This window comes from Sphaeramia orbicularis, chromosome 11 (genome assembly GCF_902148855.1).
Source record: "Sphaeramia orbicularis chromosome 11, fSphaOr1.1, whole genome shotgun sequence".
NCBI lineage: Eukaryota > Metazoa > Chordata > Actinopteri > Kurtiformes > Apogonidae > Sphaeramia > Sphaeramia orbicularis.
This window is the reverse complement of record NC_043967.1, coordinates 47,812,018-47,826,011: the sequence shown is the minus strand read 5'-3', so window position 1 is coordinate 47,826,011 and position 13,994 is coordinate 47,812,018. Positions and strand designations below refer to the sequence as shown.

General features: G+C 40.1%; 1 protein-coding gene across 1 annotated transcript in view; it reads right to left on the bottom strand.

Annotated features, from left to right (window-relative positions):
* LOC115428010 (uncharacterized) overlaps nucleotides 1-13,994 on the bottom strand; it is a 43,497-nt gene that overhangs the window by 3,127 nt on the left and 26,376 nt on the right. Inside the window, exons 6-9 of the mRNA XM_030146775.1 lie at nucleotides 12,090-12,494; nucleotides 6,396-6,448; nucleotides 4,260-6,306; nucleotides 1,837-1,911 (exon numbers count right to left, since the gene is read on the bottom strand). Of these exons, the coding sequence (XP_030002635.1) occupies nucleotides 1,837-1,911; nucleotides 4,260-6,306; nucleotides 6,396-6,448; nucleotides 12,090-12,494 (2,580 nt within the window). The remainder of the gene's footprint in view (nucleotides 1-1,836; nucleotides 1,912-4,259; nucleotides 6,307-6,395; nucleotides 6,449-12,089; nucleotides 12,495-13,994) is intronic.

The following is a 13,994-nucleotide window of genomic DNA, read 5'->3' as shown; positions in this document are numbered from 1 at the left end:
TGTATGGAGACTTATGGGACACCCTGTATACAATACCTCGCCTAAATCTCAACAGATAAGTAGAATCTTTGCCAAACCGTACTAACTTGTTTTTGACCATCAAAAAATATTTCATAAATGGTGGACAAAAGAAGATTATAGGCCATGAGTATAAACAGGGGCATCCATAAAATTAGAATGTGGTGGAAATGTTCAATATTTTGTGTCAGTTCTTTCTGGAAGTGAAATCTGAGTATATTCTAGACTCATTACATGTAAACTAAAATGTTTGAAGCATTTTTAAAAATCTTAATATGGATGCAGCTATAGCTCAAAAAACAAAAAAAAAAACATATCTTGAAATATTAGAATATTTCATTTCAAGTTTGAGTAATTCCCATAAATCTGTCCGTCAGGTTCAGTACACACTACCACAATCATGACAAAGACTGCTGAGTTGACAGTTGTCCAGAAGACACTCATTGAATCCCCCAAAGAGGAGGGTAAGCCACAGAGGATCATTGCTGAAAGGGCTGGCTGTTCACAGAGTGCTGGATCAAAGCAGATTCATGGAAAGTTGACTGAAGGACAAAGTGTGGCAGCAAAAGGTGCACAAACAACAGAAATGACTAGATCCTTGAGAAGATTGTCAAGCAAAACCGTTTCAAGAACTTGGGGGAGCTTAACAGGGAGTGGACTGCGGCTGGAGTCAGAGCATCAAGAGCCACCATACACAGAAGCATCTTCATAGAGCTTGTCAGCAAACAGACGCATGAAGTGCTGTAAAATCTCCTGGTAGACGCTGCGTTGACTTTTGACTTAATAAAACACAGTGGACCAACAGCAGCAGATGACATGGCACCTAAACCATCACTGACTGTCGACGCTTCAGCTTGGATTCTGAGCCTCTCCATTCTTCTTCCAGACTCTGGGACCTTGATTTCCAAATTAAATGCAAAATTTTCTTTCTTCTGAAAAAAGGATTTTGGACCACTGAGCAATGATCTAGTTCTCCTCCAGTTAAGACTCTTCTGAAGTTGTCTCTGGTTCAGGAGTGACTTAACATAAGGAATGTGACACTTGTAGTCACATTTCCAGGACTCGTCTGTGTGTGGTGGCTCTTGATGCTCTGACACCAGCTTCAGTCCACTCTCTGTCAATCTTCCCCCAAGTTCTTGAATCGGTTTTGCTTAATCCTCTCCAGGCTGCAGACATCCCTGTTGTTTGTGCACCTTTTCCCGCCACACTTTGTCCTTCAGTCAACTTTCCGTGAATCTGCTTTGATCCAGCACTCTGAACAGCCAGCCCTTTGACCAATGATCTTCTGTGGGTGACCCTCCTTGTGGAGGCTGTCACTGAGTGTCTTCTGGACAACTGTCAAGTCAGCAGTCTACTCCATGTTTGTGGTCATGTGTACTGAACCTGACTGATAGATTCATGTGAATTACACAGCAGAAATCCTCATTTATTTGAACAAAAAATGCAATATTCAAAGATTTTCAGGTGTGTTTCTTTTTCTTTTTTAGCTGTAGGCTGAAATTATCTTTTTTTTTTAAAATAAAATACTGGAAAACTTTTAGTTTAAATGTAATGAGTCTGGAATATACAGTTTTCACTTCCTGAAATAAGGGATGAAAAATATCGAACTTTTCCCTTATTTTCCTTCAAATTTTTTGAGATCACCTGTACATGAAAATGTATAGAAACAACTGTCTTGAGCCAGCAAAGATTTGAATAAATTTGCATGCCAACTGGCCAAAAGATACTCAGAGTACACATTGGTTTATTCTATATGATCCACATTCCAATCAAATAAAGTGTAAAAGAAGGTGCTAGAGAATATTATTTATTACATACCATGGTCAGGATCAGAGTCTTCATCGTCATCGCTTATCTCTGCCACATTCACATCCACAGTCATTTCCAACTCACCTGTAGAAAAGAATGTTTTAAAAATACATAGACTTGAGCAACATTTTGAGGTAAATTTTACTTTTTGAAGTAGCTTTAGCATACTTTCAATCTCACTTGAGCAGATTTTTCAAGAAAAAAAACTTTACTTCATTACTTTAAGAAGAAATGGTGCTACTAATGTCACTACTTTTATTTATTGTTTCATAAACATCTTTGCATTCTGTTAAGAAGCAGGTTGTCAGCTGGTACCAGGTCTGCTGGTGCAGCCACGCCATTACATAACTCCGCACAGAGCAGCAGCATTATCACTTTCAAATCTCTGTAACTGCTAATATCTACAGAAGAACAAACAAATAACAGGGCATCTATAATATCAGAAAACTCTAAGTGTCTATTAGCCTGTGTCAGGCTTCAGAGCTGCTGCTGTCTGCGCTCATGTAATAATAATAATAATAATAATAAATAATAATAATAATAATTATAATAATAATAATGGATTAGATTTCTATAGCACTTTTCAAGGCACCCAAAGCGCTTTACATTATTGATCCGTTATTCATTCTCTCACATTCACACAATGGTGGTGGTAAACTACATTTGTAGCCTGACAGAAGTGTGGCTACCAATTCGCGCCAAATGGCCCCTCCAACCACCACCAAACATTCATATACAGTCTACTCTCGTGAAACCGCCAACTTCCGTTCACGGCCAAATTGGCGGTATAGCGAAAATGGCGTTACAACGGGTTGCGTCCATAATGTGCATGTCTTTACTATATGATGTCTATGCTGCCTCCGTTAACCCGTTCTAATTGCGTTTCTAAATAAATCTTGATTCTGTTATGTTGTAAGGGATCATTTAAAGTGGGGAAACATTTTAAGCATTATTATACCGTGTCGGGAAATGACACCCCATCATCTTGAGGCTTTGGCTTAATCCCACGTCCTCTTCCCGACATCCTGACCTACTGAGTGTTCTGCGATAAATGAACGGTGGCCGTTCCGTAGACCTACTCGTAGCTTGCCGCGATCAGCGTCTGGCGCGTTTGTTTCAGTGCATTGTTAAAATTTATGTGTACTCGATGGCAATCACGCTGGCGGTATAACGGTCGGGAAATCAATGGTATAAGTGTTGTTTGTGCATGGAACTGGGCTGGCGGATGGCGATAGGCGGAAATGGCGGTAGCTAATGGAATAATGCATTGGGGATTTTTGTGCATTGGTTTTGGTCGGCGGTGAGCGAAAATGGCGGTATAACGGTGGGCGGTTTAACGAGAGTAGACTGTCTCAGTATCAAAGTGTCTTGCCCAAGGACACAACGGCACATGACTAGGACAAAGCGGGATTCGAACCCCCGCTCTACCTCCTGAGCTATGGCCACCCATGTAAGTATTCAAGCTGAAGGTGTGTCATCAGCACCAAATGTGTGCATTTGGTGCAGCCTAATGAGGAAAGGGAGAAAAGCAAAGACCAAACTATTCACATAAAAAAAGACAAACTACTTTTTTAAATGTGCTCATGAATGATATGTTTTAACCTCACATGGTCCTTAGTCTGAGGTTAGACAGGGAACACACATGATTTCAATATATGATGAAACATCACAGCATTAACACCCAGTTAACCAAACGAAGTCATTAAATCACTTCTGTAGACATCTGTACTGGGATGACTGAATTTAAAGAATATATAAACATGTAGAAACTCCTTAAATTTACTTTTTGAACAACAGAAATCTTGTATGCAAGATTTGCTTATTTATTTCCTAAATCATAGTAAGAATTAGAGGATAACAACCAAAGAATAAGACTTTACTTTTAATAAAATATAATAACATAATACTTTGTGATCATAATGAGCAGACAGAGACTGGGAATATCTTTAGGGTGTATATGTGGAAGAATATCTTCAGGAGAGGATGTTTTGTTATAAAAGTAATCCAGGTGTGTGTTCACTTCTTCACCTGAGGACCATCCACATCAAATGAAACTCGAAGAAGAAGAAAAAATCAGAGGACAAGAGGAAGAAGACTAGGAGAAGCAGAGGAGGAGGAGAGGAAGAGAAGAAAGGAAGAAGACAAATAAGAACAGAAGAAGAGGAAGAGTTGAAGGAGAAAACGAGGAGGAAGAGGAGAAGTGGACGAGGAGAGGAAAAAGAAGAGGATGTGAAGGAATGAAGCAGCAAAGAGAGGACGTAAAGACATGAAGAAGAAAAAGAATTGAAATTAAAAGAAGAGAAATAGTAAAGAGAAGGAAATGAACAAGTGTGGAAATAAAGATGAGAGGAAGCAAAGAAATAAAGAAGTATTGAGGATGTGAAAGAAAAACAGAGTAAAGAAAAAATCATAATATGTAACTGTGCACATACCTTCAATATCGATTTCATCAAATGATTTTCCTTGGAATCTTGCAAGAGATCCTGTCTCCATTGCCAGTAGCAACATTGATATTTTTGCAATTTCTACTGTTGCCTCTGGTGATCGATAATAGTCTCTGTGAACCCGAATGTGGTGGCCCAGAAAGTTGGCTAATTGGCCCAGCTCATTATCCTTAAGGTTCAGAATCTGAGACATTGTTGCCACATGTTTACGAAGGTGTCTCGACTTGAGATATTCAGGGTTCGTTGCACCACACAGACTTGCAAAAACCCTGATGCAGTCCTGTCCTCTGTAGTAACTGGTGGCTGAGCACTTTGGTCTTGCGAAAAGGAAGGGGTTGTCCTTGTCTACATCACACACATCCCTTTTGTCCACAAGAAGGTTTACTGCACTGACAAGTTCAGGATTTAACAAAACAGCAACTTTTCTCCCTTTCTTGCCCATAATTTCAACTCTGCTGAAGTGCTTGGACATTTTCTTCTCAAATGGTGAGAGGCCAACAGCTATATGCTCACTCAGCTCACTCTGGTCTCTTTTCCTGAATGACTCGAGTGTCATTTTTGAGACTACCCCTGTACAACATCTGTTGAAGATGACTATTTGTGCAAGTGTCACTCTGGCAAGATCAGTGTAGGTCCGTGAAGATTCACGTTTTGTCAGGTTGTTGTAAGCATCAGCTGATCTCTTTTCCAGGTACTGGTTGAGAAGCTGCACATCCTGTGTGAATGGTATGGTAGATGGTTTGTTGAACCTCGATTTACTCAAAGTAGCAAGGGCTGTGTGAGAGACCAGTTCTGCCCATTCCCTTGAGCACAGTATTTTAAATCTCTCTGCTGCTTCTATCAAACCATCATCCTCTGCTGCAATAGCGCGACACAGAATGATGTCACCAATCTTCTTGAGTGAATTTCCCAATTTCAGTGCAAGACTTGGCGTATTGTACTTGTGGTTCTCCTCATCATAACCAGCCACGTCTTTCACAGCCTCAATGACTTTGTTAAAATGGTGTGGTTTTAGAGCATCCTCAAAACTTAACAGTGAGTGATTTTTTCTCAAGCTAAGCAAGAGTCTGCCCATTTCTCGAACCTTCTGCCTAATATACTCGTATTTTGTTGGATCAGTTCCATGCTTGTTGTAAAGAGACTGGGCCATCTGTAGAATGAGGAAATCATTTCGAACTACAGAACAAATATCATCCTCCTTCATGTTTCCCAACATCTTCCACACACCCGGTGAAATAGCGTGTGAGAATGTAGAATCTGCAATATCAGCCAAAACCAAGACTTTACCCTTTCTAGTTGTGTCAGAGTCTGAAACAGTCTTTGAAGGGCATCTCCTCATGTGGCGCCACAGCTCTTTGCGGACAAACATACCTTTACAATATGCACAGTGCACATATGTTTGGGCATTTAGTTTGCAGTTTGATCTTTTTTGCCTTCTCTTTAGTTTAAGTGCTCCACTTTGACTGCCCATGACATCTTGATTATGTTCATAGTTGCCTTTGTTTCGCAGCTTTTCTAACAACCTTTTTCTTTCCTTGGAGTGTTTAGGGAGCATAAATGCTGCAGCAATATCTGGTTCAGTGTTTTCATGCTTTTTAAGATGACGAGCAATTTTTGTTTGAGGTTTCTTGCACACATAACAATAATTCTTCAAAGTACAAAAAGTGTCTTCCGGGTTTGGCATATCAGTGGTAACCCGTTGATCAGAAGACTCTGTTGGTGTTTGCTGAAAGGTGTGAAGCCTGCCAGTATTGACTGTTTTAGTGTCATCATCATCAGAGGCTGCATCAGGTATGAGGTTTTGAGTGGAGCTAGAGGGAGTGGGATTTTGCTCACTCTTTCTCCTCTTCTTAGAGGACTTTGAAGCAGCTAGTGTGGATTTACGTAGTGACATTGTCAGCAGACTTCTAGATTGACTTTCATCTCTGTCAGATTGTCCAGAAACTACCATCGAAGCTTCACCAGAGGAAGATTCATCCATATGACAAGATTCTTCATTTGAGCTGGGCTTAGAACTGGAAAATCCAACAACAGGCTAGAAGAAGAAGAAAAAGCAGTCCAGCACTAAATTATTTTGTCAAAAGAACATTTTTAAATCAACAAAATAAAATTAAGTAAACATACCAATGGGAAATTATTTTTCATGAAGCAGGTTGTCTGCCGTGATCTGGAGCATGCTGTAAACAAAAAAAGAGGAGAAAAGATTGGCTTGTATGTTATCGTGTAGTCTTTTACAAATCAATCCACACCATTGTGTGATCAATTAAATCAATGATCAGCAATACAACCATGTGTACAAAAGTGACATTATGCTCAGATTTGCATGCATAACCAAGCCATGACAGACCAGACACAGGTCCTCTGCAATCGTTGCAAGATTCTAAACATGAGATCACTGCGCTGGTAACTTCATAGTGGTACTGGGCCTAGGAAGAATTGGTTCAGTACTGATTGATAAAACTACATTTCGGCATAGAACAATATAGATCCAAAGACTCTGCTGACAATTAAATTTTTTTTATTACTGCTGAAGTCTATGTTATGACTATAAGATTTTTTTTTGTCTCTGATGCATCATTCCATCATTTCTACTTCTGGAAAGCCTGCCATCAAGTGCTGCATGACATGTTGCAAGCTTTTTCATTGTCTGCTTTGCCCCCATTACAAGCCATCAAAACCATCTAGGCTTCAGCATCACCTAGAGGTGCAAATAAAAAATGGCAATGAATTTAAAGGTAAAGTATACCGTGTGTTGATATACGTGCTTACATAGAAAGTGTCTGTGTCTTTGCTCATCTTGAACTTCTCTGGACTTGCTCTTAGGTAAGAAGATCTGCAGATGCAATTTAAACTGCAGAAACAATGGACATCATTGTCCCATCTGTGACAAAACGATCATCAGGAGAAAGGAAATGGAAAGACACTTGGAAATATGGCGAAGTACATTAAAAATAAAATCCATCTCAATGGCTACCCAGCTTGAACAGAACCTATCAGCATCATCTTCCTCACTGTACCAAAAATCAGTCACAACACAGTCTGCATCCTTGTTTGCACCAACTGCAATCTCCTCTTCACCAGATTTCACTGCTCCCCTCCCTCAACAAGCATCAGAGACAACAGACTCAGCGCCCTCTTTGCTGCAGCCACCACCTTCATTCTCCTCTCCAGAATTCATGCCTCCTCTCCCTCAGTAAGATGCCATGCCCTCTTCTTTTGTCCCCACTTCCTTGGTTTCTGAAACTACACCACTGAAACTTAATAAGCAAAAATGTCCTCACTGCAGTCTCATATGCAACAAGAGAAATATGAAAAAAAAAAAAACATTGAGAGGAAGCACACTAAAATATCAAAGGACATAACAGTCTATCATCATTTGTAGAGTGTCTGAGTGGATGCTACAAATGGTATAGCTGCGGTCCAGAAGAAAAGTCATGGCTTCTCTGTGCCCACACTGAGATGCCAGGAACAGAGCTGATTGTCAGAACACAAAAGGGTTGCTTGACACAAGCTTACTTTTGATACCTTGGCTTAAATAATGAAATGGAGGCAACAGCAATTTGACAGTTGGTGGATCTCATAGTTGAGAAGTAATTATGTGTATAGTTAAGCCTGCAAAGTTAAAGTTGGTTGTTTCTTTTTTTTTTTCCACAGGTAGGAAATGCATCTTTCAAGCTAATTGAAAAAATTGCTCAATCAACAAATTAGTTTCCAGAGTGCATTTCCTCTTTTATAAACAAAAACATTTTGGTGACTGGGCTGTCATTCACAATACATTATACAGGAGGAAAACATTTTTGTGGCTGATCTTTATGTAGTTCCTACATGGCAACATGCAGCTGCATGTGACCCACTGGCAAGTTTACCTGGACCGGATCACTGGAGCGACGACATCCAAGCGTGTCATAATTCTCTTTAAACGGCTCTGGTTCACTGTGTCACTGCTGTCAGAGCCCTATAAAGAGTTACAACACGCTTTGATGTCGCCGCTCCAGTGATCACATGGTTCATGTAAACCCGAATAGTTCCAAATGAACTCAGCGATCTCATGTTATTCTATGGGGCAAACAGCAGTGAGCATGGTAAATCTCAAAATAAACCACACACAACCGTTGTGTCACTACTGTATATATTGTTGTGTCAGTTATGCTTTTGAGTAGTGGGGTTGACCATTGCAAGGACTGCATTCATTACTTTGAAAATTTGAATTTTGGGGGGAAAAGTTTGTGTAAGCTTGGGTAGGCTATTTACATGTGTGGTGCTAACTTTACAAGTTCATTCAATCTGCAATTGTACTGTACTCATAAGGAGACAGACAATTTACCATTTTTAAGTTTTACTCTAATAGGACTGTGGTACAAGCAGAAAACAGCGGTTACCTGTGTGAACACTGTGTGCACGTTAAGCTCTGCTCTCCTGATAACAAACACAATAATGGTGTAGCCGGATGACGGTGGAGTGAGTGAACAGACTCAAAAACAGAATTATAAATTATATTATCTTCCTCTCCGTGTCAAACCAAATTCCTGAACAACCATGCTGATTGGTTGTTTAGCAGGTCAATGCCCGGACATCCTTTGCAAATGACATTTACGAAGACAGATGATCTTAAGGAATGAGCCTAATGGAACTTGCTTACACTTAGTGACTGTTGTCCTCTCAACATCTGTGTTTCATTATGTGCTCATCCAGAGGTGAAGATGAACCCAGAAACGAACAAAGGACTGAATGATAAAATCCCTATATGTGCCATGTTAATAATGTATTACATTATGTGTTAATGTTGATTAACTCAGCACGTTAACTCTTTTATGCATGTAATACTTAAGCCATTTGCCTGACCTGTGGTTTCACATATGTGTGTCCTGATCATGTTCACGGTAAATTATGTGAAAGTAAGAGTATCACTGCTTATAGCATGTCTGAATAATCATGCTATTATTTTACTGATGCTTAAGTGAGGTTACAGGTGATGTACAAAGTTTAAGGATCTTATTTCAGGATCTTATTTAAGGTTGGGAGAAGTTTTCTTACAAGTCTGCATGAGGTCCTCTCTCCCTCTCCTAAGGGGGGGAGAGAGAGATGATACTCTGAAATATGTAAATGACCGGCAAAAGGAGGCGTTTTCCCGCCGAAAACAGACAAAGAAGGCAACGCCCCCCCAAGGCATCGATAACTCATCTATATGCACGAGGAAGGCGTGGCAAGCTGGTTTTTGGACAAACTATAAAAGTAAATGAAACCAACTTTTCAGCAGAGCTTTTTCCACCCTTGCTGCTCTCACCTACGCAAAGAGAAGAGCTATCTCCACCTCTTCTGAGCTCTCACCTACGCAAAGAGCTTTCTCCAAGGAGTCTTGACCATCTCCTTGGCTCTCAGAGCTGTTCTATCCTCTAAGCTCTCCAAAGAGCTATATCATCTTCGCTGTTCTCCACTTCTCCTGGTGAGCTTTCCAGAACCAGCCGCCAGAGCCAGCTGTGAACCTCCTCCAGCCAGCAGAACTTCAGAACTCCAGACCTTCAGGCCTCCAGCGCAAGCACGTCGCTTCACAGCCTGTTCCTGCTTCGAACTACGTCAGAAGACTTCATCCATCCGCCGTCAAGGCCGTGCCAGTTGCTGCATCCGCACCGCAACAACTTGTAAGAAAACTTGCTCCTGATTTATCTGAGTTGGTGTTATTCCAATTTAAGTAGGTTTACCTCAACGTAACCTCACTAACATTATAATCTCTTGAATATAGCTATCTGCCAACTTAATTTACATATTCTCCTGTCCATAATCTCCTGCTCCTTTTGTTGTATTTGTCTCTTGTCTTTATGTTATTTGTGTGTCTTAGTTTAGTTAATAAAGTATTTATATGTATATAAATCCATTGCCTCAGTTGTGCTTTGTGTACTATTATTCACACATGGGTTCACTGTGCAGTCAATGAACTATCAACCTATGCAAGATTTCCAAATTATTGTTTTGAGTTGATTTAAGTTTGGTTATAAATCTATAATTAAATTAATCAATAAATCAACACTCAATTAATAAATAATTTGGTATCCAATTCTTGTTACAATGGCATTAACCAGCTGATAGCATAGCGACTAACTTATCATGCTAGCATTAGCACGGACGCTAAACTCATTAAAAACTCAACATTAGCAAAATCAAAACTTAACAGAATTCTTAAAGGATGAGCTGGATTTTACAAACACCAAGTTACAGAAGTTTTCTTCCTTCAACTCATGAATAATAACTTTAATGAACTTTTATTGGCAGAGCTCAGCTCTAAAGAAACTCTAATAAGCACATTACCTCAGCTGACAAACTTAACCAAACACCACCAGGTTCAGCAAAACAACTTAAAATAACATAATGTGCTGCGCAGTTTGAATACCCCTCAGCCAAATATAGTGTAAGATTCTGTTGAAAGTTACTGCCCTATACTTCAGATTAGACTGTCTTTCTGTAAAACTTATTGCATACTCAGACATTATAACTGCACAAGGCCATTTGACCTTGAAAAAGCAGGTCATGGTCACTTATTGTCAGTAGGCTTCTGCTCCATGCCAAGATGCATCCACTGTATAAATTTGTTGCAGATATGTCAATGTGTTCTTCAAATAATGTGATTATGTCGTTGAATGGATGGACAGACAGACCTCATGGACGGACGGACAGACTACAAAATGAAAATAACAACCCTCGGCCAAGTGGTAAAAACCCACTGACAACACAAATTGTACTAACGTTACCTTATCTTAAAAACTTCATAATTTGTGGTTATAGTGGTTAAATCTCAACAGCTGGCCAAGTCAAACTAGTTAACTATAGGGATACAGCTGAAAATCGAACATAACAGTTATTTAAGATACAAATTTATACAACCACCAACACATACCAAAGAAAACAGAATTTACAACATATATGTCCACTAATACAAGAACTACACTTGATAATTTGAAAGATGATGCTATCTTAACTTAGCACTGGAATTGCTAGATCAGGTGCAAAATAAATGAATGTGTTCCAATACTGTTACACTTAATGTTGGAACTATCGGCCCCTCCATAACCCGGAAGTAGGTCCATATTTCGGCTGCCATTTTTTTAACAACAGGAGTCTATGGAAGTGTTGCGACTCTGTTATATCGAAGGCTATGGTCGCTGCCATAGAAAGGCTCTATGGCTCTGGGTCAACAGCAATGACATGATCACCAAACTCATTGGGAACCGATCACTGATTGGAACCACTCTGAGTGACATCAAATGCAGCCAATCATTGACCAGGAATTGTTTTTGCGCTCATTTGTGTATAAATAGGCAAAAATGTGCATGAAAAAGCACTGCTGTGTCTGACCTCCAAATACAGAAGCATACACTGCTGGGTTACACTACCATACACCCAACTTTCAGGTGAAACTGGACTATAAGGACTTTTGGAGAAAAAGCGGGAAGTAGTTAATTGGACTGTCTTGAACACGTTGGCAGTGCTCGACTTGTGAGGACATTTCAACTGCCCTTACAATTACGGCCACTCCAAAAATGACCTCACAGTGTCGGTACGTATTCGGGTGCTTTGTCCTCAGTCAGGTGGCACCAACGCACCTTTATGCGCAAAACCTCTGTTATAAACTGAACAGCTGAAAGGTTTCTCTCTTGTATGAAGAACTGAGGTGTGGTGCTTAACTTCAGATTTATGTGCAAAAACTTTGTTACAAACTGAACTGAAGAAAGGCCACTCTCCTGTATGAACTGACATATGTGTCTTAAGTTTACTTTTAAACTCAAAATCTTTCTTACAAACTCGACAACACCGACCAAAACTTACATGTTTTATCATCCTCTGGGCAGTGATGTTGTGTTGTTTGACTAGCCACATCGCTTATAGGGAAGTCATTATTTTGGATGCTGTCTGATTCTGATCCTCCATAGTCGTCTCCGTCTTCTGGTTCCTCTGTGTTCTCCTCAGGTTGACTTTGATGAAGCTGTGAGGGCTGAGCTTTGTCTTCATCATAGTCACTCCTCACACAAGGTGGAGTGGATAGGAACTTAGTGATATCAGCCTCCTCTAGCCCTTGAAGCTGTTCTCCCTCCTGATGGGTCCACAGGTTCTCCTCTTCCTTGGTATGGGGAGGCTCTGGGTCCACCTGGTCCAGACTGGGGTTCCTGTCCTGCTGCTCCAGGGGGAGCTCGTTGTTCACCATCCACAGCTTTTGGATGGCTGTAGGACACTCTAAAACACAGACAAACACTTTAATCAAACATATTTTCTCAATGATGCCACCAAAGGTCAGACATTCACCTTGTTAGAAGCAGTTCCTGTTAATATACATGTTTGCTTCACATACACAAAGACTGCACCAACAGAATTCAATGTTTGTGTCCAATGTGTCCAATAAATGCTCAGTGTCCTCAGGCTCTATTCACTCATCACAGTACCTCACAGTTTCAATTAAATCTCAAATATCACATTTTGTATTACTATTGAAGTTGATCTGACAGTTTTAGTTTTGTTTGATTTTATTTAAATATTCTAATTTTAGTTCAAAGTTAGTGAGTGAGACCCTTTACTTCTGTACTTCATATGATGAAAGACAGCGCACCAGGTCTACAGTCATTATTAAAACAGCTGTCAATCAGTATCAGTCAGAGGTGACTTTGCATCCTGTTAAACCCTGGGCCATTTTTTTCTAGTGGGAATCATTTCAATATAACACAAAACAATGAATTAAAGCTATACTGTACAATCTGGCATTTTTACACTTTTCTTTTGAAATTTTACAATGTTCCTAATAAGCGTGTAGCAAACTAAATGTAAAAGAAATCCACCAGGTTTTGAAACCCAAAAATGTTTAATTCTCATATATTTCTGATAAAGGTCTGGCCAACCATTTTATTCGGACCAAATAAAATAACTGGCCAAGCTTCTTGTCCGTCTTGACCATTGCCACATCCCACATCAGTTGCCTACCACTGTCACCACTTGCAAGTCTCGCACCTCTGGGGAAGAGCTGTCTTTGAAAGATATCAAGGAACAGTGAAGAACTTTCAATGACCAAACAAGTCGCCACTTCCACCCCCAGCTGCTCACACAGAGAATAAGATGCACAAAAACGCTGTAGAAGAAAAAGCTGCCCAAAAGAGAATTCTCAATGCAGCAAGAGGCCAGATGTGAATACATCTGCTCTGCCTTCGAGGGATGGCAGAGGCTTAAACAGCTTCATCCAGAGCTGAAAAGCAATGAGATAGTCACAGAGTTTCTGCTGGACAGATACTTTCAGTTTGCCTAATCATAGAACAAAACATTACATGTGATAATGCAGTATCCACATGGTATCAATTACTACAGATCTGTAATGTTATGTTATTTGTGCAATGAAGATTAGCTTTATCATTAGCATCAGCGATGACTTTGCTGTTCGTGTAAACAAACCAAGCATCTCGCATTTGCAATCGCTTCAGATTTAGCTGTAGCGTTATGGACAGTGTTATCCATGTTAACGTTAACATCAGCGCTTGCAGAAGCCTCAGTGTTTATTGTGAAGTTGTCATCAACCTTGTTCTCAAACGCAACTCCAACAGTGTTGGTCAAACAGCGACCAGAGGTAGTTTTGCACATTGCTAGAGGACTTCTCTGGATAATAGATAAGCCTCCGAGGTCAGGCAGGGGGAAGCAGGTGGGACTTAGATGATGTACATTTTGAAACTTTTACTAAGTGTTGTGCGACATGAC